General features: G+C 44.0%; 2 protein-coding genes across 17 annotated transcripts in view; one reads left to right on the top strand and one right to left on the bottom strand.

The window, feature by feature from the left end:
- The window catches only part of tenm2a (teneurin transmembrane protein 2a), a 232,015-nt gene extending 207,149 nt beyond the window's left edge, over positions 1-24,866 (top strand). For all 15 annotated transcript variants that reach the window (XM_085131688.1, XM_085131696.1, XM_085131673.1 and 12 more), the window contains 19 exons: positions 68-335; positions 1,557-1,700; positions 2,704-2,953; positions 3,335-3,355; positions 3,991-4,220; positions 5,397-5,551; positions 5,842-5,943; positions 6,191-6,364; positions 6,452-7,089; positions 7,347-7,522; positions 10,585-10,820; positions 10,913-11,209; positions 11,455-12,012; positions 12,106-12,375; positions 12,474-12,884; positions 13,000-13,110; positions 13,203-13,470; positions 13,863-13,993; positions 14,149-24,866. In XM_085131688.1, the coding sequence (XP_084987814.1) occupies positions 68-335; positions 1,557-1,700; positions 2,704-2,953; positions 3,335-3,355; positions 3,991-4,220; positions 5,397-5,551; positions 5,842-5,943; positions 6,191-6,364; positions 6,452-7,089; positions 7,347-7,522; positions 10,585-10,820; positions 10,913-11,209; positions 11,455-12,012; positions 12,106-12,375; positions 12,474-12,884; positions 13,000-13,110; positions 13,203-13,470; positions 13,863-13,993; positions 14,149-14,886 (5,178 nt within the window). In that variant the 3' untranslated portion in view covers positions 14,887-24,866. The remainder of the gene's footprint in view (positions 1-67; positions 336-1,556; positions 1,701-2,703; positions 2,954-3,334; positions 3,356-3,990; positions 4,221-5,396; positions 5,552-5,841; positions 5,944-6,190; positions 6,365-6,451; positions 7,090-7,346; positions 7,523-10,584; positions 10,821-10,912; positions 11,210-11,454; positions 12,013-12,105; positions 12,376-12,473; positions 12,885-12,999; positions 13,111-13,202; positions 13,471-13,862; positions 13,994-14,148) is intronic.
- Positions 14,949-23,484, bottom strand: LOC146524307 (cysteine-rich transmembrane module-containing protein 1-like). 2 transcript variants are annotated; one of them, XM_085131752.1, is made up of 2 exons: positions 23,199-23,484; positions 14,949-20,545 (listed from the first exon to the last, which is right to left on the bottom strand). In XM_085131752.1, the coding sequence occupies exons 1-2, from the start codon at positions 23,482-23,484 to the stop codon at positions 20,442-20,444; spliced, it is 390 nt and encodes a 129-aa protein (XP_084987878.1). In that variant the 3' UTR covers positions 14,949-20,441. The 2 variants fall into 2 exon arrangements, with proteins under 2 accessions (XP_084987878.1, XP_084987879.1); XM_085131753.1 differs by lacking the exon at positions 14,949-20,545 and adding an exon at positions 21,425-21,511.
- Positions 24,867-25,117: the final 251 nt, after the last annotated feature.

Raw genomic sequence — 25,117 nt, 5'->3', positions numbered from 1 at the left:
CCATTACTCCCTCTTTCTCTAATCCTCCCTAATCCCTCTCTCCCGCCATCCTCTCTTTGTCTTCCAGGTGCTGCATGAGCAGATCGAGGTGCCTGGCACAAGTTTAAAGCTGTGCTACCTAAGCTCCAGGACCCAAGGTTATCGCTCCCTCCTCAAGGTCACCATGACTCCAGCAGTGGTGTCCATGGGCCTTCTGAAGGTTCACCTGATGGTCGCGGTGGAGGGCCACCTCTTCCAGAAGTGGTTCCACGCCTCGCCCAACTTGGCATATACCTACATCTGGGATAAGACAGATGCATACGGGCAAAGGGTCTACGGGCTTTCCGAAGCTGTCGGTAAGTGGAAGGGATGGATAGAGGAAAAGCTGTGCTGGCGGGCACAGATCATTTTTTTCTCCCAGCCTTGCACACCCTGAATACATTAGACACTTTACCACTAAGACAGCACTGGTTATGACAGAGGGAGTGGGGCTAATTAGTGAGCCTGAAGGGGAGATAATACACCAGAAACCCAGCTTGGATCCACTTCGCAATATGGCCCCAGTGAAGGGCTCTTTTTTTTTTTCATATGTCTATTTTTCATTGAAGCCGCGTTTGGTTCAGTCAGCCAGCCGTAACTGTGGTGAAGGGTTATTAACCATCAGGAGGAGTTAGCAGTTAACTACTGGAGCAGCAAGCAGGAGTCCAGGGGAGCCTCAGTGCTATTACATTCTGCTGTCACAGTCGCTCACAGATGCTGTCAGCCAAACACTGCTGTCAGGCCACAGATGCAATGGACATCTGGGGCTTCAGTGTGGAGGGGCACACTGTTTGGAAAATTGCATTCGCTGAAAGATCTTAAATGTCCCTTGAGTAGGAGCAATTTTCCAATTCCTGGAGAATATAAAGGACATACGTGGCTGATGATTAGGTTATGTTTTGCTAAGCATAGATACAGACACAGGTATACTGCATTACTGCTTGTAGTGAAGCTGAAAATGTGATGGCAGCAGCACTCTCTTTGACTCAGGAGGGAGATGATGTGTTAACACACTTTTTTCCCTTTAACAAGCAGGAACACAACAGCACACCCATGAAAAAACCCCGAAAACAAGCACGTAACACAAACACTCTCTGAGTAGTCTTCAAAAATACACCTGATCGCAACTAATTTCCCTTAATTGTTCAATTTATTTACTCAAATTAACCGTGGCTCAGTCAGGACGTGAACACGATCAGGGCATTATTTTTCCACGAGCAAAGTTTTTACCGTTGCAGCCAGTGTGGCCTCCAGGTTTAAAGGGCAATCTTTCCAATTAGCAAGCTTTTTAATTGATTTAACAGCATGCCAGAGTGTTAGTAAGGTGCGAGTGCAGGTTTTGGTACAGGTGCTAACTAGCTTCTCTGTGTTTCACACCTTAAATGAACTTGGGATTTTGATGAAGTTTCACAACCTCTCTTCCTGTGTTGTTTCTTAAATGATTCTTTGATGTTTTCTCATCCCTTTATTTTGCACGTTCCCCTCCACCCAACCCCACCCCTCTCGTTTCTCTTGCCTCTACTCTTTCCTGCATGTAGTGTCAGTGGGCTATGAGTATGAGTCATGTGCCAGTCTCATCCTCTGGGAGAAGAGGACGGCCCTCCTGCAGGGCTACGAATTGGATCCCACAAATCTGGGCGGCTGGTCGCTCAACAAGCACCACATACTCAACACACGCAGTGGTATGTATACACACACACACTTACACACTGATAGTTATGCAAAAGCCTTTTCTGTTTGTCCCCTGTTTTGCCTTCCAGTTTATATTTAGCCCGTTCCCTGTGTGTAGCAGGTTTACAGTACTCAATGTGCTATTGTCTTGGTGGTGATGGTGGAGAGGGGTTAGACCACACTGCGCTTCCTCTAGTTGAAGTTGCCAGACTTTACCTGTCAGTGAGGATTTTCACAGGAAGTGTTGTCTCACCTAGTTTGACTCCCTCATCCACTAAAAGTGTGCACCGACCAATCAGCAGCAGCTACTAAAACAGAGACAGGTGGTGTGGTTGGCAGAGACACCTTTGCCAAAACTGAGATCGCTTGAGTGGTATGCCATAAGCTGTATATAAAAGATAGATGATCTCACCTATTGGTTTGTGAACTCCAATTGTGAAGCCTTAATTTTAGCATTATGGCCATTGCCGTGTTGGCGCAGGATCAGCTAGTGCCAGTAAGCTCGGTTACTAAGTCCGTGTCGTTTCCTCGAATAGACAGAGATAAATGTGAAATAATACTAGAATTTCATTCATTAAAACTGGAACCTCGCCTTCTTGGACATGAGCTGACATAATATTTGTCACCGCAAACCCAGTTGTGTTCAGTCCAGTTCAGTGAGTTGAATTAGCTGATAGCTACCAATTAAAGGGAACTGTAGTTTTGTTTTGGGGGTTTTTGGCACTTTTATGTTGGCTTCGTTTTTCAACCCTAGGGGTTGCCGCTTGGTTTGAACGAGCTAATTAGCTCACTATGCACAAGTTCAGCCGAGGCTAAAAGCTTCCAGGTATTAAATTTAAAAAAAACATTGAACAAGTTAAATTTTGCATTCTTGATGGCTTCAGCAACAAGTTAAAGGAAACCAATTCTACATTGGGGTGGATGTGATTGGGGGTAGCTGATTCCACTGTTACCTGTGGAATACTGAGCCCTTATCTGCGTTTGATATATCTGTTTGTCTTTTGTTGTTCCCAGGCATCCTTCACAAAGGCAGCGGGGAAAACATCTTTGTGACAGAGCAGCCTCCGGTAATCATGAGCATCATGGGAAACGGCCGCAGGCGCAGCATCTCGTGCCCCAGCTGTAACGGCCTCGCGGACGGGAACAAGCTGCTGGCTCCGGTTGCTTTGGCAATGGGCATCGATGGCAGCCTGTATGTCGGGGACCTCAATTTTGTGCGCCGGGTCTACCCATCTATGAACACAACTGGCATCCTGGAACTGAGGTAAACCTCCAGATCTATGGGACAGTAAATTACGAATTAATAGAATAGTAATCAATAGGAAAGCAGTTGTGAATTTAGAGGTTTCTCTATGTTGCAGATATATTGAGGTAAGTCACCAGGAAAAGGAAAAATTGTGGATAAAGACTGGATGTTTTCAGTGCTTACAAGATGTTAGATGAAAGAAGTGAGGTGAGAGACTTGGACTGGCAAGAAATATAGACTGTGCTAGATAACATTTCCCCAGGGTGTTTTTACACATCTTTAAATGTTGCTCTTCACACCACTGCCAGCTTTGTGTTGCTCTCTGTAGGTTGCTCTGTGCAGACTGTGTGAATTAACATTTGTTTTGCTGTGCTTCTGTCTCCCTTTCTTTTCTTAAAGGAACAAAGATTTCAGACACAGGTAAGAGGCTCAGGATGAGAAATTAACAATGTTACATTCCCCAAAAAGGGTCCAGGCGATGAAGGGGGAAGTAACAAAAAGTGTCCGGGTCAGAAAAAGGAGTCAAGGAGGCAAAAGGGTTCAATTAAATAGTTTTATTAAGGTAGCTCAACTAAAAGAGACGCTATCACCATTTAAGGAAAACAAACAAAACTCAAGCGTTGGTCAATAAAGTAAAAAGTAAGTCAAAAAGAGAGCAGCTCACTAGCTGCAACCACACAAACACACAGCTCACTAGCTGCAACCACACAAACACACAGCTCACTAGCTGCAACCACACAAACACACAGCTCACTAGCTGCAACCACACTAATGGCACTCTGGCCCAGAGCTCACCTTTCCCTGGGCTTAAATCTCTTTAATTACTGATGAGAGTCAGCTGCACAAAAGGGAAAGGTGGCACCTCAGGCAGAAGAGGTAGTGGGACATGCCCACACAGGCACCTTCAGGAGGAGGCCCTGCTAGGGCCGTAACAACAACATGCCAGCAAAGGAAAAAATAAATGCAAAAGCGCTTCAAAGTATCATTTACAATGTAAATCCAGGCTGATTTTATAATTATACCTGTTTTGGTTTTTTTGTCTTTTTTTGCTTCAGTAATAACCCAACCCATAAATACTTTATGGCTGTGGATCCGGTATCTGGGGCGCTGTTTATCTCAGACACAAACTCGCGACGGATTTACCGCGTGCGGTCATTAACCGGTGGTCGTCTGCTGTCGGATAATGCTGAGGTCGTGGCGGGGACCGGGGAGCAGTGCCTGCCCTTCGATGAGCGTTGTGGCGACGGTGGAAAAGCCACTGAAGCTACACTTATGAGCCCCAAAGGTGAGCCATTTAGGGGGAATTTCACGTCACAGTTAACTTCATATTGTTCAAATTGCATTTTCTTGTATTACAGTATAAAATGTGGATACAGACTCTTAAGACATCCTTCGAAATGAGTTTTGTTGAGGAGACCTCCACTTTGCGATCTACAGTTCAGTTCACAAGACATGTAATTTAAGGGGGCTTACATTTTCACTGATTAGTTTTTTTTTTCATAATGCGCCCATCTTATGACTCAACTAAAGCAGGACAGAGACAGAAGGAGGTTATAAACCAGGTTAATGTTAAACTTATAATGGGATTATTTTTGTGGATCATTGGATCTCAGAACACTGTGACACCAAACTGTCAAGGATGTCACACTGTCACATTTCTTGTCATGTGTGTACATGTTGCTCCACAGATGTTAGAATATATACACTGTGTGCATGCAAGAGTGCATGCATGTGTGTGTGTGTATGCACGGTTCATGAGATAAGATGGGACGATCGGGGAAGACAATGAACTGCTGATTCTCTCTTACCCGTCACGCAGTCAGAAAGCGTCAGTTCCTCCCTTTTCCTGTTTCTTCTCTTCCTCCAGCTCTTCCGCTCTTTTTCCTATTTATCTCCGTATCATTTACTCTGTGCACCCTTCGCTGTATCCTCCATCTGTTGTTTACTATCCCAGTGCATCTAGAAGTTATTTCTGGGCACACTTTACTTGAACAGTCACACCTCTCTGAGCGTCTGCTGTCTGATAGACTGACGGGGTGACACCAACCCAGTGATAAAGGATAAAACGGAGAGAGGTATAAACAAGTCGAAAGTTGGGTGTCAAAAAACAAAAAACAAAAAAGAGATTAAGAGGAAACCAAGGAAGGAAGAGAAGCGCAAGAGATCACTCGCCATTCTAGATGATCTGCGCGCCGTCTGCGGTTGCCCTGTAAGGGGAGTTCAGCTCGGCATCCCGATGACTCATCCCAAAACTAACATTTCTCAACAGTTCAATGCCCGTTCCATCACTGTGTTCCCTCTCATTCGATGAAGCATTGAGCAATTGAGCTGCCCGGGCTGCTATTCATTTTCAGCAGCTGAAAGAGTGAAGTTTAATTGACTTAAAATGTCTATGGGTATGGCCCCGCAGTGTTTGAGTTATGAGTCGTCATTCACGGTGTTCATCTCCCCCCGCTGACAGGTATCGCAGTGGATAAAAACGGGCTGATGTATTTCGTGGACGCCACCATGATCCGCAAGGTGGACCAGAATGGCATCATCTCTACTCTGCTGGGGGCTAACGACCTGACCGCCGTGCGGCCTCTGAGCTGTGACACCAGCATGGACGTCAGCCAGGTGGGAGAGAAAAGGGGGAAAAGAGACAAAAGCCGATGGTGTGATTGATGATGATCTAAGAGCTCCCTTAGTGCCGAGCTATGATGACTCTGTGGAGTAGAGCCAGCCGGGAGGTCAGGGAGAAACTGATTTAGGGAGGGATTAAAGAGTCAATGGATAAATGAATGGATCAGAAGAAAGTGAACACTGCTGCAGTCACTTAAATGAATAAGAGACTTGTCTGAACCTTGGCACCCTTTCGGTATAGATACCGTCTCACAGATCGTATAACCTCTGTTTCTGCCCGTCAGGTGCGTCTTGAGTGGCCCACAGACTTAGCAGTGAACCCCATGGACAACTCTCTGTACGTCCTGGAAAACAACGTCATTTTACGCATCACTGAGAACCACCAGGTCTGTACATACAGGGCTGCAAACCCATTAGAGTGCACACTCACCATAGGCTTTTGACAATATTTTGTCCCAATTAGCCTTCCTAAAGCCAATTTAGAAGTTAAAAGTTCAAATTCTAAGTTTTCTAAGTTTTGCAGGAAAATTACTGATTAATTAGTTCTAGGAAGATACTACTTACTACTTTGGAATCTTATGTTGGCATCCTACTTTTTTGGATCATCAATACTTTCTGCATTGTTTCCTAAAGGTGAGCATTATAGCAGGTCGGCCTATGCACTGCCAAGTGCCGGGCATTGACTACAGCCTCAGTAAGCTGGCTATACATGCCGCCCTGGAGAGCGCCACAGCCATCGCCTTGTCCCACACCGGCATCCTGTACATCGCCGAAACAGATGAGAAAAAGATTAACCGAGTGAGACAGGTATGTGGTTGTCTGGTTGTTTCTTTGTTCAAAGTGTGGGTGTTTTTATTTATTTATTTATTTATTTGTTCATTTATTTATTTTTAGGTGAGCACTAATGGAGAAATCTCTCTCCTGGCCGGTGCTGCCTCTGACTGCGACTGCAAGAACGACGTCAACTGCAACTGCTTCTATGGTGACGAGGGCTACGCCCCCGACGCTGGCTTGAACTCCCCAACTTCCCTGGCCGTGTCCCCCGACGGAACTCTTTTTATTGCAGACCTCAACAACATACGCATCCGAGCCGTGCGAGCGAACCGGCCCGGCCCTGCCCTCTCGAGCGTCGGGTACGTGGGATCGGCGCAGTACGAAGTCGCGTCTCCGAGGGAGCAGGAGCTGTACGTCTTCAATGGGGAGGGGCTTCACATCCAGACAGTCAGCCTCGTGACTGGGGAGCCGCTTTTCAACTTCACCTACAGCCCCGACGGCGAGCTGGCCATGCTGGTGGATAACTGCAACAATACTGTGAAAGTGAGGCGGGATGGGCTGGGCCAAGGAGGAGGAGCCGGCCTACTCAGACTGGTGCTGCTGCCTGAGAATCAAGTGGTGACCCTTGCACTGGACCCCAGTGGGGGGCTGCGTAGTGTGTCAGCCTTGGGCCAAGAAGTGGCTCTGATGAGCTACAGTGGCAACACGGGCCTCCTGGCAACCAAAGCTGACGAGACTGGATGGACCACATTTTACCAGTAAGTGTGTGACACTGTGTGCATTGTCTTCTTTGAGTGCTGTCGGGTTCATTTCCATCAATTCCTGTCCTCCGATTCCTGCTTTCTCCTTGAGTTTCACACAGTGCTCTGCTGCCCCCAAGTGTTAGCTTTTATATCTACAACCAAACACCCCCACCCCCTTGCCAAACTGTTTTTTGTGACTGTTGGGTGTGCGCTTGATTTTCAACACACAGGTGGCACAAGTATGAACAAGTCTGCAATCTCCCATTTCGCAGGTATGACAGCGAGGGTCGACTGACCAACGTGACATACCCGACGGGCATGGTGACAAGTCTGCACCGAGAGATCGAGCGCTCCATCAACATCGACATTGAGAGCTCGAGCAGAGACGACGATGTCACCGTCATCACCAACCTGTCCTCGGTTGAAGCCTCATACACCGTGGTACAAGGTAGGGGACACGCTTAGCACATACCTGGACACACGGAGGAAAAAGGATCCGGCATTGAATTTTTAAATACTTGTGAAATGATGTGGCACAAAGACAGGCTAATCCTGGGTTCAACTTATCAACATGGAACAGTGTAAATCAAGCAACTATCGTTCATTAGTCATTCTGAGTAGACTTTTAAGTAATCCTGATAACGGTGAAGCAGATCTGTTTATGTGGTATCATCGCCCTAATGAGATTCATGCAGGCTCTAGCACTGCTTTGTCTTAGCATTCAAAAAAACACCGCCGCCCTCTGATGCTGAATGTGCTCAGGCCTGCCGGCTCTAATTGAAAGTCTTCTAATTTTCACTCAGTTATGTGCATGCTCCAGGAGATTATTTTTCTTTCCCCCTACCCACACCCAGCCCTCTCTCGCTCCCCTCTTAAGGAGTAAAATTACCAATATATAGTTAATCCCAGCTGGGATCATCCTGCTTTTGAATATCATCACAGCAAAATTCATTAACTCGTGTAGAGTGAATCCTCCTCATCCCTCAAGCTCTCTCCTTACACACAGACAGAAACACACGCACACACACATACTGACAGTTCCCATGATCCCTGAGCTTATTTGGTCTGTTTAGAGAGGTGGGGGGACAAAGACGAAGAAGAAGAAGAATTCTCCCGACACCCCACCTCCCCACTGACCGGTGCTGTGTGACAGACGTCTGAATCCAGACCAGACTCGTTACGGTCCAAAAAAATTTAGAAAACGTTGCGTCTACATATATGTTTAGTCGTCCACCTTTGTTGCGGTAGAAGAGAAGAGTTGTTCACACGGCTGTAAGTAATTTAAGGTTTCCACTGCACTGTGTGGGTTTGAGCACAGCTCTCTGCTGACATACTCACTTAACCGTCTCCCTCACTTTCGGCTCTTTCTCGCTCTCTTCATTAACTCCAGCACAGTGAATTCTCCTTGGCCCTCCAGCTCTCATTTCACCCTCTCTCTCTCACGCGCGCTCGCTATCCCTCTACCTCGCTTCTGTTTTATTACGAGGTTGTTCAGACAGAGAGAGCGGAGAAGATTTATCTAAAGGCTGTTGCTGCCAAGTCAATGGAAAAAGCTTCACTTGTCTGTTTGAGGCATTGTTAAAATGTGCCTGGAGCTTTATTACAAATTGGCCTTATGGATTACTGTCATTTATGGCAGGACTTCAAAGAGACAACCATCCAATCCCCTACCCCCTCACCTTTTGTAAGTGAAATAAAGAAAGCTCCCAACTCTGCATCTTCTCGATATTTCTGAGCTGAAAACAATTTAATCTCGCTTTTAATCACTTCATTGTGGTCGGGGGTAGGGAGGAGAGCTTGCTTTCAGACATCAGAGGGAAAATTTAGCCTCTGCATTAATCACGGGCTTATCTGTCTCTATTCTTGTTGAAGTCGATAAATTGGAGAGATGCTGATTGTGGAGCGATGTCTCTTTAGCCTGAGGATTTTTCTATTTAGAATAGCGCGCAGTTTGTGGGAAGGAGTCAGAAATCAGGTCCGCAAACGTTTAATGGACACGATCTGATTCCGACTGACGTAAGCCTCTGTGACTCGGATTTCCCATCGCCATCAGATGCTAAAGTGCCCGTTCTGTCGGATCTTTTCTGATTGGTCCGTCGGGTCTAAGCTTGGATTTTGTGAGGTAAAAAACAGAGTAAATACGTGAATCTGTCAACACAGGCTGCAGTTTGCCTGACAGAATCAGCTCATCCAAACAGTAGAAAGCTTATGTAACATTTCCCAGACCACAGTGAAAATGCAGTACGGTTGAAAAGCAGTGCAAAGATAAAATGATACAACTTGTCTGATGGAACCTACAGTGTTTTTTTTATCTTTTCACCTTCTTTTACTGTACGTACAGTAATTTTCAGAGTGAATGATTCTATGTATCCTTCCCTGAAAGGTCATAAAACGTAATGTATTCTCCTCACCAGTGTTCATATCCTATCTATTGCCAATATCCTCTACATGAAATTAGTACCTTCACATTGCTATTCTGATTTCATAGATTATAATTTTTTTCTGTCTGACCTGAATCGAATACTTTCAGGTTTCGATTCCCTAAGATTTGGGTACTACGCTTCTATTGAGGTACTGTCATTTGGATCTCAACACAAGAACTTAGGTTGCAGTTGAATAGTCAGACTTTCTCTTTTTCAAACCACTTTTCATTCACCTCAGTGGAAAACGTCATGAAGCAAAGGAAAGGTGCAGAGGAGAATTTGCAAAGATGTAGGCAAAGAGACTGCACTTACACTAGTGTGCCAGGTAGAAGCTGAAATTGCCCAAAGATGGAGCACTTTCCACTTTATTAGTTAGATTGGAGTTTCTAAGAAGAATATCTTTTCCTATCACAGCGGTGGTGTTGTCTTAAGAGATGTTGCTCCCCCTCCTGTCCACTCGTATTTTCTCTTTCTGTCTCTCTCCGCTGAATCGACTTTAACCCATCCTTTGTTGGGGCTTTCAGCATCTCTGGAGCAAAATTAAGTAATGATAATCCTAAAAGTTGGCAGTGAGTGCAGCAGCTCCCAAAACAAGGATATAAGCACACAACACTAAACACTAAACTAAACAACCTTCCCACATTATTTTAAAATGGCTAATTAGCTTTATTTATATACCGCTTTTGTAAACTCATGGTGAAAAATACTTCACATGAGGCAGCAGCAGATTTAAATAAAGTGGAACGTTTCGAGTATTTGTTTTCGAAGTTTTCGAAGTATTTGTATATCAGCTCCAGATGTGGCATTAGGCTGACAGTTTAGCAGTCTAGTCATCACTTTGTTCTCAAGCATTATCTTCTTTCCTTTCATAGTCCACTGTAGCCTGTGCTTAAGGAAGTCATAAAGGAAGCACTAAAGCACTTTAGTGTTTACCAGCTCTTATTATGGTCGCCACACCCATATTTCCGGGTGACTTCACTCATTGTGGAAGCTTCCCAAAAGACATTGGCTATTCAGTTGGAACCTGGAAGTCTTGTGTGCCTCTCGTCTTGTCTTTGATGCCGTGTCTGCTGGTGTCCCCCTACAGACCAGGTGAGGAACAGCTATCAGCTGTGTAACAACGGGACCCTAAGAGTGATGTACGCCAATGGGATGGGCATCAGTTTCCACACAGAGCCGCACATCCTGGCGGGTTCTGTCAGTCCAACCATCGGCCGAAGGAACATCACTCTGCCTACAGACAATGGTCTCAACTCCATTGAGTGGCGACTGCGCAAGGAGCAGACCAAGGGCAAGATCACTGTGTTTGGGAGGAAGCTGAGGGTAACCAATTTTACTAAACTGTCCACTGCTTTATTAAAATCCACATGTGCAGTTCACTTAACTTACCTGACAAATGCCTTCCTTTTCTTTAGGCTCATGGCCGCAATCTCCTCTCCATCGATTTCGATCGCAACACCCGTACGGAAAAGATTTACGACGATCACCGCAAGTTCACACTGCGCATCATGTACGACGCTCAGGGCCGGCCAGCTATGTGGTTGCCCAGCAGCAGCCTGGCCGTAGTCAACGTGTCGTACTCCGCCACTGGACAGCTTGTAGGGCTGCAGAGGGGAAGCATGAGTGAGAGGACGGAATTTGACCCCCAGGGACGCATCCTGTCTCGCTCTTTTGTAGACGGGAAGGTGTGGAGCTACAGCTATCTTGACAAAGTGAGTGCATTTATCTTCAACACTGTCATCCGCAGAGTCACATCCAGAGGAAGGCATTAGCAAGAAAGTACAGTAATTTGGATTGTAGGACTGAGTGAAATAATACATCATTTTTATGGTTATGAAGGTTCAGATTTGTCAGGGGAGAGAGCAAATTACTCCTGGTGCTATTTCACAGGAGACAAGTCACCCAGTGATAATGCTATTATATTAATCTGTATTTCACCTCCCTGCTCTGCTTCCAGTCCATGGTGCTGCTCCTGCAAAGCCAGAGGCAGTACGTCTTTGAGTTTGACGCCTCGGGTCAAGTCACAGCTGTCACGATGCCCAGTGTCGCTCGCCACACTATGTTCACGCACGTGTCCGTTGGCTATATTCGCAACACCTACAACCCTCCGGAGAGCAATGCCTCCATCATCCACGATTTCAGTGAGGACGGCAGACCTCAGGCCGTACATTACCTGGGCACCGGGCGGCGTGTCCTCTACAAGTACGGCAAGCTAACAAAGCTGTCGGAGATCATTTACGACAGCACCGCCGTCACTTTTGGGTACGACGAGACAGCCGGCGTGCTAAAGATGGTCAACCTGCAGAGCGGGGGTTTCTCCTGCACCATCCGCTATCGCAAAATGGGCCCGCTTATCGACAAGCAGATCTATCGCTTCAGTGAGGAGGGGATGGTCAACGCGCGGTTCGACTACACCTACCATGACAACAGCTTCCGGATTGCCAGCATGAAGCCGGTTATCAGTGAGACGCCACTGCCTGTTGACCTCTACCGATATGATGAGATCTCTGGAAAGGTGCAGAAGATTTGTTCTGGTTTACTTTCCTGTTTTAGCAATGCCCTTTCCAAGTATTTGTAGCTTACCTTTCTTGCTTTTTCCTCCTTACAGATAGAACACTTTGGAAAGTTTGGGGTCATTTACTATGACATCAATCAAATCATCACCACTGCCGTTATGACACTGAGTAAGCATTTTGACACCCACGGTCGCATCAAGGAGGTCCAGTACGAGATCTTCCGTTCTCTCATGTACTGGATGACGGTCCAGTATGACAGCATGGGACGTGTGGTGAAGAGAGAGCTTAAGATCGGGCCCTATGCCAACACCACACAGTACCGCTATGATTACGATGGAGACGGGCAGCTCAGTGGCGTCAAGGTGAGCAGAGAGGCTGGGATTCTAACCGTGCGGTGTGTCTTCATTAGAGGCTGAAGTATCCATAACTCTGATTTACAAACATCATTGTTTGTTTCCAGGTGAATGATTGGTCTACCTGGCGCTACAGCTACGACCTTAACGGTAACCTCCACCTGCTGAATCCTGGGAACAGTGCCCGGATCTTGCCTCTGCGTTACGACCTCAGAGATCGCATTACGCGCCTGGGAGATGTCCAATATCGCCTGGACGAAGACGGCTTCCTGAGTCAGCGTGGGACGGACGTTTTTGACTATAACTCCAAAGGTCAGCTCCTGCGGGCATACAACAGAGGTCCAGGAGGCTGGAGCGTTGTATATCACTATGATGGGCTCGGTCGCAGGGTGTCCACGAGGAACAGCCTGGGGCAGCACCTTCAGTTCTTCTATGCTGACCTCAACCATCCAACCAGGGTGACGCACATCTTCAATCACTCCAGCTCTGACATCTCGTCACTCTACTATGACCTCCAGGTGGGCGTGGTTGGTTAATTATAAGATCATCCTGTTTGTTTGTGGTACAGACTGATTAATCAGCACAAACATGATCCTGAACTAAAATGGGAATTTGTAACTGTCTATTGATCAGGGTCATCTCTTTGCCATGGAGGTGAGCAGTGGAGAGGAATATTACATAGCTTCTGACAACACCGGCACACCGCTAGCAGTCTTCAGCAGCAATGGACAAATGATCAAACAGGTATCCAGCTGTGAATCACACCTGTTCCACGTTTATTCCCTCCACCATCCGCATTGTTGTTTATATTTGACTGATCTGCTTCTCTTACCCAGGTCCAGTACACAGCCTACGGCGAGGTGTATCTAGACTCTAACCCAGAGTTCCAGCTGGTGGTGGGTTTCCACGGCGGCCTGTATGACCCCTTGACAAAGCTGGTCCACTTCACCCAGCGGGACTACGACGTCTTGGCTGGACGGTGGACCTCACCCGACTACAGCATGTGGCCCAAGATAGGAAAAGATCCCGCTCCCTTTAATCTGTACATGTTCAAGAACAACAACCCTCTCAGTGACATGCTGGATGTTAAAAACTACGTCACAGGTAGATAGTTACAAATATTATGTGGGCCAAATGGTGAAATGTGTTGTATGAATGTTTAGCCCTTGTACTCTGTCTCAGATGGTTGGCTGTGTTTCTTCCTGGCATATTAAAAAGCAGAGAAAATAACGCTTCTAGTTTACTTAACAAGCTCATCTTAGCTTATGTCCTGAGACTGTCAGGAATCTCTAGTGTTCAGCAGAACAGATTGTTGTGGACTAGATAGTTTATGCTAGTAACAATGTACTACAGATGGCACGGACGAGATAAGTCACAAAAGCAAACACGCTTTCAGTTTTTTGGTTTTTTGTTATACTAAAACCACTGCTTCATTTGCTACTGTGTTTAACTTTGTCATTCAGCAAAAGTAATTTCCCCTCGTCTGCTTGCTGTAGATGTGAAGAGTTGGCTGGTAATGTTTGGCTTCCAGCTCAGTAACATAATCCCAGGGTTCCCTCGACACTCGCTCTACTTTGTGGAGCCACCGTATGAGCTGCAGGCCACCCAGCACTGTGAGAACGGACAGGTACACCTATTTAAAATATATACCCACTCTCATTATTAAATCAAATATTGACCATTTTCTTTTAAATCTAATATAAATGTGCCCTGTATTTACTCACTGCGGTCAGCTGTGTGTTATTACATTATCATCTCTTTCAAAAAACTTTTTCTATATAGCTCATAACCGGCGTGCAGCAAGCAGCTGAGCGCCACAACCAGGCCTTCATGGCCCTGGAGGGTCGTCTGCTCAACAAGGAGCGTCGCAGGCGCAAGGACAAGCCCGGCCACTGGTTCGGCACCAGCACCCCCATAATAGGCAGAGGAGTAATGGTGGCGCTGCAGGAGGGGAGAGTGGTGGCCGGCGTGTCGGCGCTGGCCAGCGAAGACAGCCGCAAAGTGGCTCTGGTGCTCAATGGTGCGCAGTACCTCGAAGGCACGCATTACACACAGGATGGAAAGGACTGCCACTACTTTGTGAAGGTAGGCTCTGCTGACAGCGACCTGCTGGCCCTGGGGCTCACAAACGGGCGAAAGTCACTGGAGAGCGGAATCAATGTGACAGTGAGCGGGCGGTCGAGGAGAGGAGTGACCGTGGAGTTTGCAGTTCCGTCATTATTACTGAGCATTCGGTACGGGCTCGCTGCAGATGTGCTGGACGAAGAGAAGGTAAGACTGTTGGAGCTGGCCAGGCAGAGGGCGCTGGCGGGGGCCTGGGCCAAGGAACAGCAGCGAGCTAGGGACGGAAAGGGAGGCAGTCGCCTCTGGACAGAAGGGGAGAGACAGCAGCTCCTAACGACAGGTCGAGTACAGGGCTATGACGGCTACTACGTACTGCCTGTGGAGCAGTATCCAGAACTGGCTGACAGCAGCAACAACATCCAGTTTCTCAGACAGAACGAGATGGGCAGGAGGTAACAGCCCACTGGAAGGGCGGACTCTTCCCACTCTCTCCCACTTTCACATCTCGAGATTTTGTCCCGGGTTCCTTTTTTTTTTTCTCTTACCCTCCCTCCTCTTAAAACCCATGGAGATTTAACCAACAAACGGGGTTATTCACGGAACGCTGCAGGGACTTTTAAAAAAGAATGACTTACCAGACAACACATTGTTAATTTTACTGCCACAGGCAAAAAAATAAAAATACAAATAAAAAATACAGTTTAGTCAGTCAGATTTTTTGTTCTGTTTTTTTTTCTTTTGAAAAAACTTTGAACAACTGAAAAAGCACTGAAGAACTTTGAGAACTGTTGCTTAATGAGTAAGAAGATTCCCCTTTTTAAAAAAGATAGTGATATTTTTGCCCATATTTTTTGGGTCACACTGAGAGCGTCCATGACAGCTACTGGTAACACGGAGGGTTTGCACTGCGGTGGCTTCTGCGATCGAGGCTTATCTGTCTCTAATCGACGCTAGAGGCAAAAAAAAAAAAAAAAAAAGGGACCAAAGTGGAGGCAGATACACTCCAGAGTGCCGCCATTAAAACTGCTCATCAAAAGGAGGATGTCGTGCACAGCGACAGACACGGCAACGCTAAGAGTTGCCCACCACTATGAGTCGTCTCCCTGTCTCAGGCCTCCCATTGTCCACCTCGGACACCCAACCAAGCAACACGCGGGCTAACGGCATCCTTGAAAAATCCACGCTGTTAACAGACTACGAAGTAAACTTTTTAACAAAAACAAAGTCAAAAAAATGTGATGGCTATATTTGTGGACAGTGGTGTCACACGGCATTGTTTATTTTGAAACGGGGAAAAGAATCATACTACTTACATATGTGTCCGACTACACTGAATTTCAGGATGTTGCGTATACTGTAGATGCCGTAGTTTTGTACGTTCCAGTCGCGGTAGAATTGTGAGACTTTCACATAAGGCACTTCTGTACAGATGATCAAACACACCGATCACAGAGTCCAGACAACATGCTTACGTTAGTATTTATTTGATTTTCTTCTTCTTTTTTTTAAATTTATTTATTCTTAGTACTATATGACAATCATGAATGAGTCACCAGTTCTATTCAATATGAACATTAAATGGATGAGTTTATTTTCTTTTGTAAGATATGTAAGAAATTGTTCATTTTTGGGGTTTTTTTGTATTCATTTCCGTTTGCTGCCAGGGCAAATAATAGTCACTCTCAAAAAGAATAATTTATGTAATAAAGTGTTTTAAAAAAAACAGTTTATACTTTAAATAAAGTCTTTAAAACTGTGAAATCTGTTTTTTCGAAATATATTTCGATGTACAGTGTATAGACTTACCTTTATGCAGCACAGTAGAATATTGTTCAGATTATCAAGTTTTATATTTCTAAGAGGAAGTGGCTTGTAATGTGCAAAATCTTTAGCTGGTCTTACTACTCTAGAGTTTTGTGGCACTCTAATACTCCATATCTACAATATCGACCCACCCCCAGTTTGTTGTTTTTGACTGGTTTTTTTTTTCTTTTTGTTCGGAAGCTGTCCTAGATCCCAACAGCAGTAGCAGTAATGGATCCCTCTCACTGTGAAGAGACTCGTGCTGGATGTCATAATGTACCAAATCAGTATTATCAAAGGATGATTCTTATACATTCGCTGAAAACGAGACTCTTCTGAGAAACCTTATCAATAAAACATAATTGTTTACTTCAGCCGAGTGACGTGTACTTCACTTTCATCCCACTTTTCCGTTTGAAGACTACCGATGTTACTCATACGGAACATCCTCATTATTTTATGACATGCATTCGTATTAGTTCTGTGATGCTGAAATGCATTTCAAAGGTATCTTTGAGCTTGTTGCTGGTACTGGAAAGTTCCAATAATTAAAACGGGCAGCCCCCACCCAGCCCTTTCTTTGTTAACTGTACATCATTTCCTTAGGTTTATTCAGAAAATAAGAGGTAATTAACAGCAGTGTTTTATAAACACACAGAGAGCTACCATTTCCCTCTCGTCTATGCTCTGTGGGGGGGGGGGGGGGGGGTGTTACATTTTTTTATATCTGCTGCCTCTTGACACTTACTCGGGCATGTTTACATAAGCTAAAGTAGATGTGACAGCATTTTCAATGAAGGCTTAATTATAAAGGAGGAGCGTGCGGTCGCAGATGATATCGCAGTGCCTTTGATGATGTTGCTTACAAATTTAAAAGCCCCCAAAAAACACAACCTCAGACTCGAACCTGCACTTTCATTCTTAGTCTCCAGCAATACACCTGCCAGGTTTGACAGGTGAGGTGGTGGTCTCCCTTTTTTTTAGGGGTTTCTCACTGTTGCCCAGGCAATTATCGCGATAAGGCACAGGGCAGGATCTGATACATCACCAGCTCAGACAACACAGTTTAAAAAATATAACTCTGACATGTTCATGTCCATGCCACCATCAACTACTCTAGTAAATGTTCCCTATAAACATTAAAAATGTTTGTATTAATGGGTATTAGTAATGTAATTAAAATGTGTAGAATTTACTGTCCACTTACGCTCACTGCTCGCTCTTTTAGGTACAACTTGCCAGTACCGGGTTGGACTCCCTTTTGCCTTCAGACTTGCATCAAGTCTCCATGGCACAGACTAAAGAAGGTTCTGGAAATATTCCTCAGAGATGTTGTCCCAAATTGGCATGACAGCATCATAAAGTCCATAATGTAACTCTCCCATTACCCCACATCCCAAAGGTGCTCTGTTGGCTTGAGATCTGGTCACTGTAGAAGCCATTTAAATACAGTGACCTCACTGTCATATATTTAAGAAAGTAGTTTGAGGAGATCTGAGCTTTGTGAAAAGATGATGGTTAAAGGGACAAACATGGTAAGCAATTATCCTCAGCTAAGCTGTGGCATTTAAACAGTGCTAACGTGGTACAAGAAAATATCCCCCACACTGTTACACCAACATCAGGCTGAACCATTGATACGAAGCAGGATGAATCCATGTTTTTTTTATGTTGTTTATGGCAAATTCTGACCCTGTCATCTAAGTGTTGCAGCAAAATCAAGACTCATAAGACCACATGGCATGTAGCCTCAGTTTCCTGTTAATAGCTGACAGGAGTGATGCCTGGTCTGGTCTTCTGCTGCTGTAGTCCATCAACTTCAAGTTTTGGCATAACGTGCATTCAGAGATGCTTTTCTGCATACCTGGGTTGTACAGAGTGAGTTCGTTAGGGAGGCAATAGTAACTCAACTATCAGCTATTAGGAGTCTAGCCATTCTCGTTCAGCCTCTGACATCATCAAGGCTTTTTCCCCCCACAGAACTGCTTACTGTATATTTTCTCTTTTCCAGACCATTTTCTGCAAGCCCTAGACATGTTCTATGGGAAATCTCAGACTAGCCCACCTGGTACTAACAACCATGCCACATTCAAAGTCACTTAAATCACCTTTCTTCCCACTCTGACCCTAGTTTGAACTAGGTCACGTCAGCCATGTCTTCAAACCTAAATGCTTTAAGTTTCCGTCATGTTATTGTTTGAATGCATATTAGCAGTAATAAGAACATAATAAATTGCCCAGTCAGTGTAGGTTACAGCAGCATAAGCACAAGTTAAACTTATAACTTTAAAAAGTTTTGAATGTCTTTTAATTGAAACAGTTATAAATACTGTGGAGGCTAGCTTAATGAGAAATGTGATACAAACTATAGTTGATTCACATGTGAGCTCCCTGCTGTATCCCACAAATGAAGTGAAATACAGTGAAAACTGTCTAATGCTATGTTTAACGTGTAAAGTGATAGTTTTCATGCTCAAAGCTCACGACTTTTCAGTGATGGCTCATTCTTAGCTCAGCAGGCAGTTTGGGTGGGGAAAGAGTCTCCTTTTGTTACCACCAGTTGCAGTGAACTGGCTTAGCTGGCAACTATAGTGGAAACATTAAGCAGTAGTGCTTGCAGGTGAGTTTCAGACTTATATTTGATAAAAGGTCACAAACAGAGTGGTAGTGTAACTGGGAAAATGTTGCTACAAGGGAATTTTAGCGTCACAAACTGTTTCCACAGTGCCCCCAAGTGGCCAATTAGAGAAAGCTCTTATAGGTGTAAGTAAAATACGGAAATTTACATTACAAATAAGTCTTCTTTATATTCTGAACATATATAGTAATGTTAATTCTGATTCATAAACATGGATAATAAGCAACAGATTGATGTTTCAACTGTGCAGTTTATTTTATTATTTCCTCTGAAAATTTTAAGGATCCTGCATTTCAAGTAACCATGGCTTCAAAATCCCAATGAATATACTGAGACTAAAAGAAAATCACTAGAAGTACAAGTACCCTAAAAGTGTTTATGCTTGAGTAACTGTGCATCTTGTAATGTACCTCCTCCACAACTACTGGCTGCCAATTAGGTCTCATTTTCTCCTCTGCTCCCCCCCTTCCTTTTATTTGATTGTAAGATATTTGGTGTTAAAAATAGTTGAAAACTCAGTCACCAACAGCCACAAATCTGCACTTTCATCCCTGCCTAAATCTCACACACACACACACACACACACACACACACACACTTCATTCACATTGCCCATTTAAAAAAAAAAAACTAAAAAAAACACAACCCAGAGCCTTTTATGGTTATGGCAATAAATTATTTTAATCATCTACAGCAAAAAGGCATCGTATGGGTAATTTGGATCAGTCTGTATAGCAATCACAACATCTTGTTTCAGTGAGAAATAAAGCTGAAAAGCTAATATAATAAAAATAATATTGATAGTCATTTCTTTGTATATGAAGAAAAACATTGTGGCTGTTAACTGTTGCCATTAATCAAACATAAATCGCTGTTAACAAATAATAAAATAAGAGCATTCCATTTATTGTCTTACCGCCTATGGACAAACGTACATTTGTTAAAATGACTTGTGTGCAAATGAGATGGGAAACATTTCAAGCATCAGCCCTGTCTGCAGCGGGGTTCTCACAGCCTTTGGGTATCATCATACTGGGTAAAAGTCCTTGATGTTTTGCAGATAGCATAGCTGAAGGCAAGGAGTAAGGAAAGCTTTTGTGGTTATGAAGACAGGAAGGAGTATATTACAGAGGCAATCATTATAAAGTGCCCAAGTTAATCACGCAGGATGAGCCTGAGACATAGTATGCTGTATGTTTGGCATCTACCATATTGTGTGTGCAAATCTGTAGCTTGTATGTTGTTGCACAATTTTAGTAAGGAGCCTGAGATTTTGGTAATGTTTACAAGCTCTGTTAGAAACTGCTACTGTGTAACCGTGGACAGGTCAGTCAGTGTGGAGGGTTGCACATGAAGGTAGAGTACTAGGATGAAGCTTCCACGTGGGAGGGAAGACTTCATTTATAGAAGTAATTTATAGCTTTACAGACATACGAGACTTCTGGAGGGAACAGAGGGGCGTTTGTGAGGAAGTGCAAGGTTTAAGTCAGATGGGAGAAAGGGCGATGGGCTTCGAGGCACAGAAATAGGGGCAAGAGGGTAATGGGGGTCAATCAGTAGGGGAATGGCGTTATGTCAGCATGTCCCAGAGACAGCAGCAGCACAGAGCTGTCCAGCAGGCTGTCAGGCATGTGTCCGCTGTGTCATCCCTTCTCCTGTCTTCAACCACGTACACTACAGTGAAATAAAGAGTAGAGATGGAAGAAAGAGGTTGGAAAGGGTTTTAAAGAAAAAGAAAGCAATTAGTGATTTCTTTTCTAAAACAACATAAAGTCCAGTGATATAATTCTCAGTGTCAAATCTCCAGCAGGGAGTTCAAGTGTAACCAGGGGTTTATACACTTTTCCTCTAATTACAGTCATCTTAGGAGTTTAATCTTTACAGTAATACCATAGCAGCACACAGCCATGATCACACAGCATTACACTTGACTAACATCAGCGGTGCTTTCCCTTTACTTCACGTGTGTAGCAGTGGCTTTATTTCATCCTTCGCCAACATGTGGAAACTTGTCGAGGCAAATGATCATGTTAGCCATACATGAGCTTTAACAGCTGCTCCAGCCTGAATGAGCACATCTCACCTTCTTTGTGTTTCTGATTAATCATTTATGTGGAAGCAAACACTAATCCAGCTTTTAACAGCTTCAGCTGGGAGGCAAGTTACCTAGGTGACATGCCACTGACCCAATAGGCAAGGACAGATGGCTTACCACTTTTCATACTGAACTCTGATAATGATGTGGCAAAGGTTAATAAATGTTTGGCTAATATTTATTTTTATGCCGCTAATCAACATGGCTTGCAATGACAATCTCAGTCACAGCACACTTACCTTTTATTGACCAGATCAGGTTTATCTTAGGCTACAAAAGCAGCCACACCTTAGTGCTCGCTTTCATAAATAGAAGGATTGGCCGTGTTTTCTTCATGCAAGGCTGTTCTCTTTGCATACTCACTTTGAATATTTCTTTTTAAAACGTGCCCTTTCTTTCACAGCTTGTGCTACACTTTATTGGCTGTTCAGTGGGGAGTTCAAGCCGCATTAACACACCTTTCATCTAAAACCCGGCTTGACTTCACACATCTGAAACCTTAGCTGCCTGCTCGGGATGCTTGAAGTTGTACCACATTACGGTTCCTGGTAGAAACACAGGCATTTGTCAAATTGGCAATTAGATTATCAAGTACCACGACTTAACAACACGTTATTTATTGATGTTGTTAGGGAACATAATGGTGGCTTTTAAAGCAGCGGAACCCCAATGCTTACTTTAATAAAGTGGGACTTTTTTAAGGAAGCCAAGCATCTAAATGAAATCCTGTTTTTTCATTCTGCCCGAGTGTGTTGTATACTTTGTTAAACAATGTTGACTTTATTGTGTTAAGCACACACTTAAGGGGACAAAAAAGAAAGAAAAAAAGTAGTAACGACTACATACTAAAGTAGTAACTTCCCGTTGATGAAGCTTAGATTCAATAAGATAAGACTTTATTGATCCCACAACGGGGAAACTTTTGCATCACCTCAGCTCAGGTACAGATATCAGAAGGAAATACAAAAATACAAATAAGTACACTCAATGAAAAAAAGTAAGATAATACACTATATACAATGGTAGCATACACAGTATGTGATTATGGATATGGTTGGAAATATGGAAGACATAAACTATATAGCTTGATATAGCTATTGTACCACTACTATTCCTATTTATAGACATGTACACACACACACACGTACACACTAAATATACATATGTATACATATACATACATATATATCTGCACATGTCCATACACATGGAAGGTCCATTATGCATGAAGTGGTGACCATGGATGTTCACAGTGTCCAGTGACTTATGACATTGTGATTGAGGAATTATAGAGTCTAACTGCTGTTGGGATGAATGATCTGCGAAAGCGCTCCTTCCTGCAGCGAGGGTGTAATATTTAGTCTAATCTAAAACTAGCTAAGAGAAATTACACACCTGTCCCAAACAGGAACTCGTGTTTCAGGAGCCCACTGAAATGTGTCCACTTCAGTATTTAAATATAGTCCACTTCACTTCACAAACATAGATATCAGTTATTTGTTTATGAAGTTTGATTTTTTGTCACATGCCTCGGGAGGATGTGACTGAGCAATACAGCTTGTTCATTCAGTAGAAATTTGTTAATCACAAGGCAGGCCAGTCCTAAAGCATACCACCAGTTTTACTTCAGCTATGACCATAAACTCATCAAGAAAATGTTAACGGTCTAAGATCAAGTGAGCAATAAGATATTTTGCTTATCTGGCATATTTGCTAGAGCAGCAGAAAGGCCCTTCTCTTGCCATTACAAAGAATATGTGTTTAAGGTACTTATGTAACCATCTTAAAAAGGTACAGCTAACGTTAACAGATCAGCTTCCTAGTGGTACTAACAAGGGGCAACCTCCAGACCTAAAACCTGAAACCAATGCCAGGTGCCAAAACGTGCAGCTCTTTTAGTAGCCAGCTGACAAGGTAGCACTGCATCGTCTCACCCAAATATGGTCATTCTTAGCTCCAAAATGTTTTCAAAATGCCTTTCAAAAAACAGTGTGTGAAAACAATGTAGCTACAAACAGCTTTCCTACTGTTTATGAGTTATGTGAGTAGCTAATCCTTGCAGCTGAATGCAGACTTGCAAGACTCCCAGTGCATCCCCATAACATCCAGTCAACAAGTAATTCAGCACAGGACTTAAAATTGTGTAAGGACAGTGACAACTTGTAGTTCTGCTAGTACTGCTGGATTTGGACTCACAAGTGTTGTGTAGCACTTTTGGGTCACAGTGCTTACCTGTGTTTTTGGGAGCTTCCCCATACATGGGCCCGGGAGGAGGTCCACCCTGCCAGCCAAACTGAGGCTGTCCAGCATACCCATAAGGAGGTTGTCCTGGTCCGGGATAAGGACCACCAGGTCCCATTGGTCCGGGAGGGTAGTTCGGGTAAGCTGGGTTAGGTTGCTCCATGTTCACAGGGTATCCCTGCTGAGGATACGCTGGGTAACCAGGAGCAGTTGGGCCCTGGGCTGGGTAACCAGGAGCAGTTGGGCCATTGCCTGGGTATGGAGGCGGGTTCTCCATGTTTGGCTGTAGGTCAAACGATTGCTTAAAAGGAAAAGAGAAAAAAAAGTTAAAGGTGGTGTGATTATGGCCCTTTTCTTGACTAGTAAGCAGATACACTGAAGCTACACAGAATACCTTTTCAATTCCTCCATATTCTAGTTTCCTACTCAGAAAGTCTAAAGTAATATTTGGCAGTAATTTGCCAAAGTTCTAAAAAAGAGAAACTGTTTCTAGTTTGTATACATCACACACTTCACTCACTCTACTTCTTTAACCTGTTGACTATTCCACACTTTCGGCAAACAGCCATTATCTCCACTCAGCCACAGAGGAAAGATAAGCACAGTACATTACTCTAATGTTTGCAGAGGATATCTTATGATTCAGTGGTCAGTCACAGCACACAACCATTCCAGAGGCAAGCATAATTATTTTACTATTCACACAGAAAGATTGGCTTCACAGCGTACAGAGTGAGGCCAGTAGTACACGTGAATAAGAGAGAGGAAGAAAGAACTCTGTAACCACAAGGCCTGTACAAGTTGCATTTTCACACTTATCACATTATATCACACATTCATGTCTTCTTTTTGTCAGTGTGCGAATCAAACACGGGAAAGAAAATGATCCCAAAGCCGTTATCAAAGTAAATAAACTATGTCTGAGATCAGCCATTTAAAAGTCATTTCTTTCAAGTGCATTTCCCAACCAGTGGTTTCTGAGAAGGTTTATCAGGGGCCAACACCGAAACACTTGCTAGCTTTCACGTAGAAGAGCCACAGAAAGAGAAAAGGCTGATAGTTGGAAAACTGTAGTGGTGCTTACATCACTGGAATCCCTTTTTCACCTTGTATATGTACACTATAAACATCCAAATGGCTTTCATTCCTTCCTGCTCATCTTTTTATCCACATCCAATCTCCCATCTGTAATTTTAAAAAAGCTGCACACACAGAGTACTTCCAAACTGGATGGTGAAAAACGTTATTACTACTAATCTACTCAGTAGGATTTAACGGTGTACTTTTCTGTACTTATTACTTATGGAAAATCTCTTATTGGGTTCAAAGTACATAAGTCTTTTTATAAGTGTCATTGCCCAATGGCATTAATAACCATGTTTGATTGTGGCTCTTGGGTAATGTTATACCTGCAGATAAGCTATGAGGTTGGTTTCATACCACTTTCAATGTGATGTGGGAATGTTAACATTAGCAGCCCAAATGTGACAATAAGCTTCATCACGGCTTTCACGCATTTCACAACCCGAATATGTTCTTCAAGCTACTAGCAGACGGCACTCCCTCTAAAGATGCCTAGGAGGGACAAAACAATTCCTGATGATTTGTTTAAGTAGTTACAGTAAGCCAGCACACTCACCAGCAAAAAAAAACAAAACACTGGAATAAGCTCACCTGTCCTGCTGGGACAATGAGAGGTGACGCCAAAGTGTCCCCTGTGATGAAGGTCTATTCTGTCCCTCTCTTCCTGTGTAAGATTACGTGTTGAAGGTTGAGAAAGAAGCCAAACAAATGATTGGTAACCTGACACCTATGAGGATGTCTGCATACACTGTCAAAGTTCACCTTGAAGGCCATGGGCTTTTATTATACCCACATACATTTCTTACTAGACTTTGGTACAGGGTTAA

The sequence above is a fragment of the Neolamprologus multifasciatus genome, chromosome 2, assembly GCF_963576455.1.
Source record: "Neolamprologus multifasciatus chromosome 2, fNeoMul1.2, whole genome shotgun sequence".
NCBI lineage: Eukaryota > Metazoa > Chordata > Actinopteri > Cichliformes > Cichlidae > Neolamprologus > Neolamprologus multifasciatus.
The sequence above is the reverse complement of the archived record's forward strand: the minus strand, read 5'-3'. Positions and strand labels throughout refer to the sequence as shown.